Source organism: Palaemon carinicauda, chromosome 2, assembly GCF_036898095.1.
Source record: "Palaemon carinicauda isolate YSFRI2023 chromosome 2, ASM3689809v2, whole genome shotgun sequence".
Lineage (NCBI taxonomy): Eukaryota > Metazoa > Arthropoda > Malacostraca > Decapoda > Palaemonidae > Palaemon > Palaemon carinicauda.
In genome coordinates, this window is record NC_090726.1 from 143,795,811 (window position 1) to 143,803,066 (window position 7,256).

The window sequence follows — 7,256 nt, forward strand, 5'->3', positions numbered from 1 at the left end:
TTCTTATAGAACCTTATGTCTCAACTTTAAATCAACAGCATTGAATGAGTTCTTGATATCAATACCAGAGGAACATGTACCGTAGTAGACATATGAGATCCCGGTAAAAAAAAAAAAAAAAGGCTGAAACGAATATGAACTGAAATGTTTACTTGTCATGTCCTCTTGCATGTTCGAAGGACTAAACACTGGATCCCTCCGCTTAATTTGACCACTTTGCCATTTGTACCAAACTACAATCATATTTCACTACATGCCTTTAGGTACTCCCTCCCCTTTACTGGAGAGTAGTCTCCAGTCTGCAGAATCATTCTCAAAGTAACCTTTGTATCCAAGGAGCAAATACAATGGGAAACACCTGATGTATATACTGAACTGAAAGACAATTATATCCTGGGCGAGGGCAGCAGCAACCATGTACCTATTTCAATTGTTATTATGAGTGAGATTATCTAGCTCAATGAATCGAACTCAATTCTTAAACAGCTGACCCGAATCAAATCGGGTAAGAATAATTCAGTCTGAAGATAAAAGCGTGAATTAAACAAAAGTGCAATAAAAAATTTTTTTTTTTTAAATAACTCTCTGCTTCTTGAAAATGTTAAATTCTTAAGAACAGTAAAACTCTTTGAATCTGATAAAATGTCAGAAGTTTTATGAGCTAAATGTGAATTTCTCTGTTTTCTAAAATGACTGCATTGATATCAAACCTATCTTATGATTAAAATCGTGACACACTCCCTGCACTTAGGAACTATCTCATCAGCTGTGCAAATTAAAAACCCGTGGATCAATCTTGTGTAATCAATACGCAAGCTTGCTAAGATGAATGCAGTTCTTTTATCTTTCTGGTCTGTTGATTGCCATGGAGAGACAGCTGGTTTTATTTGTTTCAGTTTATTGTTATCTGATTTATGATTCCACAAAGTTTTCCATTTAGTTATTAAACGATGTTTTATTATGGTTATTATGGGGAGTTTAATGTCGAGCTGTGCTAAATTCATTACTGATTTAGGAGCATCATCTGTTGTTACATTATCATCAACTCCAACATAGGCAGGAACCTAATAGGCTAAATATCAATCTTTACTCCATGTGAATAAAATCTATGAATGAACTCTTCAATTTGTAATATCAGTTGGTTCTTATGTGTGTAACATTTGGAGGCTTCTGTGGAGCTTCTCGAATAATAGTGGATGACAAATTTAAGAGTTAACCTATCTTTAATTGTTTCATCAATGTTAATTGCCAATAAAACATAAGTATTGATGCTTCGGTAGTTACCTATTTCAAAATCAGAATCAGACTAAATGTCCCGGAGCTCATGTTTTAGAGATGTTTGATATCACGAAATCCCGATTTTTTTTTTTTTTTTGCCACTATCATTATTGATATAATTATTTACGCAGGATTGTATCAAAGTCTGTTTTTATCGGGAAGGAAATGAGATGGTATTAGATATTAGAAAGAGAATCCAGCACAATTCCAAACCTCATTTATATCGTAAACAGCTTGCACGGAGCTTTAGCAACATTCATACCCTAAGACCATTGATACATTAATCTGTGATTTCAACAGTATCATCCCAGGAGTAATTTCAAATATTTCAAGAAATTTTTTCTCACCAAAATTGCGGGCGCTCAATGTATCCATACCGAAATTCTTATAATAATATAATTTTCACGTCCTTTTATTACCTAAAGTATTTTTCATTAAAACTGTCATTAATTGATGAATTTATAGAGTTGTCATAAAGTGTATTACGGTTTTTTTCCTTGATTTTCAGAATGAGATTTTTTTTTTTTTTTTTTTTTTTTTTTACGAAGGCCTTGCTGTGAATGGTATAAAGAAAAGAATTCCAAGTTACTGCTAATAAGTGCTACTATGAAAGAATTAACACACAAGAGGTATATAGATGGGCACAAGTTATGGGTGAATGAGTTTAGTAGTAATTTATGGGGTGTCGACTTCAGATGTAAGCCAACGCTGTGCAATATTCATTTCTTGTTTAGCTGGAGCCATCCTTCTTTAGCTGTGAAAAATGGTGAAACTGACAGGGTTCTTAATAATGATAAAAATTTAAAGTAAAGTTTTATTATAATTTGGTGAAATAAGGTGGCTTTTACTTCAGGGAAGGAGGTTAAATTTTCTTGATAAGTTACTTTTCCTCTTTATATGCAGGATCAAGCAGAGATTAACTGTGATTTTTTTTTTATGAGAGACAGGAAAGTAACTTTTGAGGGGGGTACATTGGTCAGCTTAGTTTCAAATGTTATAGTTTTACGAAGCACGAGTATCTTAGATTTGGTAGCCAAATTTATCATTACTTCATGACTGGAAACTAGTCGTAAGATTCTAAATCAAATGATAGGAATATAAGTTTTTAGGAGAATGGCATTTTGGGGGTTGATTAAGCTCAGACTTGGACGAGGGTTGCAGCCTTCGAATGTGTTTTGTCGAAATCACTGTTATCGGTAAACTCATTCAAAGAACTTTAGTAAATGAATGTATTATTCTGCAAGTAATAAAAGCCAATGATCAAAATTTTATTTTTCTTTGGCTAACAGACGGTATTGGTCAGAGATAACGCAATATCAACAAAAGATAATACAATTTCAACAAATTTAACAAAAATAAAGAAAATATTTTAATAAGTATAGCATTTGCGTCGCATGAAAGGAGTCGAAGTATGATACGTCGCCAGTTGTAATAAGAGCGGTTTTATATTTGTGTTACCACTTACCACCGATGACCATGTCTGTTTATGTTGCTCCTGTGTTGCTTGAATCTAAATTGATTTTTACTACCAGTAAGTGTTGTTGCCTTTGTGTAATTATTCTTTTCTTGTTTTTCTTTATTAGGGAAAATTTCAATTGCTCTGTAATCTCTTGTCTTTTCAAGTCTGGGTAGGCCTATAAAGATAAATATTTAGTGGAAATAATGCATATACAACGTTCTAGTACTATTATATTTTACAGTTATAAGGTGGGTGTTATACTTGTATTATTCTTATACCCTATTAACTGAATGGCATCATAAGGGAAGGGAAGTAAAAAAAATATTTGAATATTCCAAGATTTGTTTCAATGTTTTATACCGTCTATCTATCATCATGTGCTTGAAAAGGGCGCTTGATCACTCTGCTATTTTTCTATTTGACAAAATACTTGGGTAATGTTTTAGTCAATTAAAACTTCAAACATTCTTTTTATATAATTCCAGAATATTATACTTGTGCTATATCTTTAACCCATTAAAACTTCAAAAGTTTCGCTGTATTTCTACACTGATAGGTTTTCCCTCAAAGATAATTTCAACGCGAAAATAGCCATTGCTTGTACAAATTTGAATTGAGAAATGAAAAAGTTTTACAAGCTTATGATAAAAGTTTTATTGGTTTAGTTTCGGTAGTGAATATGTTATGAAAAGGCTTCAACATCCCCTTAACATCTACCGGCAGTAAAGGCCATGAATTTAATTGTTCAAAAGTCAATGTAGAAATGCTTCGGGAAATTTACATGTTAAGTTTGCAATTTGCAGTAAGTGCAATTTCTAAAAATACCAAGAAGTATTCATTTTCAAAGAACTACACTGGAAGATATAAACTTGTAAATCACACGTTACAGGATCTTTCAATCAATAAACAATAAGGATTAGATAGCAGCAATTGAAGCATTGGAAATGAAATGAATATAGAAGCCTCCATGGTAAGTCTTCAGATAGGCTCTGGACCCCATGTGACGAGGGTAGAGACTCTTCCAGAAGAAAACGTTTTTCCATCGAAGCTTGCTTACTACCGATGATAATAAAGGTGATGTAATCTTTGACCAAATACTTGCTGGATTCTATCCTTTGAAAATATATATGGTTTTCCTATTCAATTATATTCCTTTGCAATTATTGCATCTATTAAATCCACCTGTCCTCAAATAGAAATAAAAACAAGAAAAAGGTCGAAAGGTATATTACTGGATTCATTAGAGCAGAGCTTCTCTGTTTGTTAAGTAAAACAGTGTCCTGTGTAGAGTAAGCTGAAGTGATGATGTATACAGGTAAAAATAGTTTAAATATATTTTAGCCGAGTTTTAGGGATGGAGCCCAGAAAGATGTGACCAGGATCTGGTCCTGGATGTGATGTCCTAGGTGGGGTTAGGTTAGGACAATGCATCTTTGTAGTTACCATGGTTTTTATCACTTGAATTATTATTTTGCTTAGTGAATGCTAGTAATTCCACTCATGAACCATACATTTTTTTTCTATTGCTTTGCTTTGCTTTTTTCTTCTTTTTTTTTTCTTTTATAATCTCCTTTTAATCACAAACGTTTTGTGCAGTTTCCTGTTTTTAGTTTGGTAATGGCAACACATTTTTTTTTAATGTGATATATTTTTTAAATATATAATTAAAGAGATATTTGTGTGATGGTTAAATTATTCTACGATTGTTTGTAGATGGTTTCATATTCATTAAAGAATAATTTTCAAGTAGTTACTGAGTGCAGTGTGCTTACAATAATAAAAATAAACATCTGAATGTGGCTCTACAAAAGGATTGGGATGTATTTCTAATTTAGATTTTAATTTCTGTAGGGAATGACCTGGTATCTCATGGCCCAATAACTCTCCTCTAGTAATTTCAACGTGAAAGCTTTCCAAATACTGACTCATCACTTTTAAAACAATGTCATATGATCTTATAATGTTTAGGGGCTTCATAGGTTGAAAATCCTTTTCAGATAGTAGGCTACCTAGCATCCTAGATAAGGTTAGGAGGCCTCCTGTATTGCATGCTATGGGTGTTTGCATTTTCTGTGAATGGAAGCCTATTTGTCTTTTTACGACGGTCGTGATTGGTCCACATATTGTTTTGTCAATGCTCAGTTAAAGCTTTATGGCTGAGAGAGAGAGAGAGAGAGAGAGAGAGAGAGAGAGAGAGAGAGAGAGAGAGAGAGAGAGAGAGAACTATGTGATAGGGGTGTAAGAATACTACCACTGTATGTACTGCATGTCGTAGAAAGCGACCAAAAGGACAGCTACAGTCTTGCTCTTTTAGCAAAAGGCTAGACCTTCTGCCAATAACTTCGAAAACTACCGTCTTTGCATTTGGGCTTTTTAGTCAAAAGTTAGGCTCACAGCCAACAGCTTTGGTTGATAGCTGGATTGGCATGCAATTGTAAAAGCCCTCTGTCAAATTATAAACAATGCTTGATGCTATTAGAACCCAGCCATTGAGGGGGGTCACGCCAGCCTCAACTTGGTGCCGGTCCCAAGCCCGGGTAAATGAGGAGGGTTGGCAGCAGGAAAGGCATCCGGCCATGAAAAATTAGCCAAAACAAATATGGTCATTGAATATAATCAGAATGAGAATAATGCCAGGGCGTTCCCTGCAGGCGACACGTTGGGATCTCGTCAATCGGCACGGGCTACTTACTCATGGGCAGGCAGGGTTAAAGAGCCAAGCTCAGAGGAAAATATCTGAGGAGGGGATGAGAGTACCAACTCTGAATGTGGGGACAATGACTGGAAAAGGGCGAGAGCTGGTTGACCTCATGGAGAGAAGGAAGATTGGAGTGCTGTTTGTGCAGAAGACCAGGTGGAAGGGAAATAATGCAAGAGAACTAGGCGAAGATTGTAAATTATATTACAATGGAGCAAATATGGAAGGAAGAAATGGAGTAGGAATAATATTATCGAAAGAGTTAAAGGGAAGTTTGATTGGGATGAATAGGAAAAATGACAGAATTATGAGTTTATAGCTAGGACTGGGGGCAACAATAGTCAATGTGGTGTGTGCCTATGCCCCACAAACTGGATGTACAAAGGAGGAGAAGGATACATTCTGGGAGGAGATGGACCAGGAGCTTGGAATAATCCCTACAAGGGAAAGGGTAATTATAGGAGGAGATCTGAACGGCCACTTCGGAATTAGTAGGGAAGGGATAGAGAGAGTGCATGGAGGTTGGGGTGTGGGTGAGAGAAATGATGGGGGAGAAAGAGTGATTGATTTTGCATTTGCTTTTGACCTAGCAATGATCAACACCTTCTTTGAGAAGAAGATTAACAGACTGATTACTTACAGTAGCGGTGGCAGGGAGAGCCAGATAGATTTCCTGCTGTGTAACAGAGATCATCTGACAGAAGTTAGAAATTGCAAGGTGATAAATGGGGAGAGTGTAGCAGCGCAACACAGGTTAGTGGTAATTGATTGTAGACTAAGAAATTGTAGGAGAAGTAATAAGATGAGAATGGACCCAAAGATTAAGTGGTGGAAATTGAAAGAGGAAGAATTGAGAGTGTTGTTTAAGGAAAGAGTGCTGGAAGCAGTAAGGTTACATGAGGATGTACAAGAATGGTGGACCGAGAATAGTAAAGTGATTCTAAAGATCAGTGAGAAAGTACTTGGAAAGTCATCCGGAAGAAGACCCCAAATGATAAAGAATCGTGGTGGTGGAATGATGAGGTGCAAGAACGGGTAAAAACCAAGAAAGAAGCAAAGAAGAAGGCAGATCTATTATGACAAGAGCAGGATAAAGAAAACTATAAACAGGCAAAGAAAGAAGCAAGAAGAGAAGAGAAAAGGCAAAGGCAGATGTTAAGAGCAGTATATGCCTAACAGAAAGTTTCCCAGTAAATGTGGGACTACATCAGGGGTCTGCATTGAGCCCTTACCTATTTGATCTGGTCATGAATGTAGTAACACAAGGTATTAGAGATCAGTCTCCTTGGTGTATGTTTTTTGCTGATGATGTAGTAGAAGAGTAACTGGAGCAGTGGAGAAGAAAAATGGAAAATAAAGGATTGAAGATCAGCAGGAAAAAGACAGAGTATTTGAGATTGAAAAATGGGGAGAATGGGGAAGTTAGCTTACAAGGAGAGAGATTGAAAAGATTTGAAAATTTCAGGTATTTAGAATAAACAGTTGCAGAGGATGGTGATCTGGGGAGAGAAATAAACCACAGAATACAAGCAGGATGGAAGAATTGGAAAAAAGTGCGTGGAGTACTATGTGACAGGAAAATAGGGGTTAAGTTGAAAGGTAAAGTACACAGGACCGTTGTGATCGCAATGATGTATGGAGTGGAGACGTGGGCAATAAAGAAGACAGAAGAGAAGAAACTGGATGTGGCAGAGATGAGAATGTTGAGATGGATGTGTGGGGTGACAAGAAGAGATAAGATACGGAATGAGGTAATTAAGGGTACCACAGGAGTTAGAAAACTATCACACAAGATCCAAGAAAGTAGACTGAGGTGGTATG

General features: G+C 36.0%; 1 protein-coding gene across 1 annotated transcript; it reads left to right on the forward strand.

Annotated features, from left to right (window-relative positions):
- Window positions 1-5,358: 5,358 nt before the first annotated feature.
- Window positions 5,359-5,754, forward strand: LOC137620521 (craniofacial development protein 2-like). Its single transcript, XM_068350715.1, has one exon. The coding sequence runs from the start codon at window positions 5,359-5,361 to the stop codon at window positions 5,752-5,754; it is 396 nt and encodes a 131-aa protein (XP_068206816.1).
- Window positions 5,755-7,256: the final 1,502 nt, after the last annotated feature.

What these genes read in the sequence shown, in the direction of transcription:
- LOC137620521 (XM_068350715.1), top strand. Translation starts at nt 5,359, where the DNA reads ATGAGAATAATGCCAGGGCGTTCCCTGCAGGCGACACGTTGGGATCTC.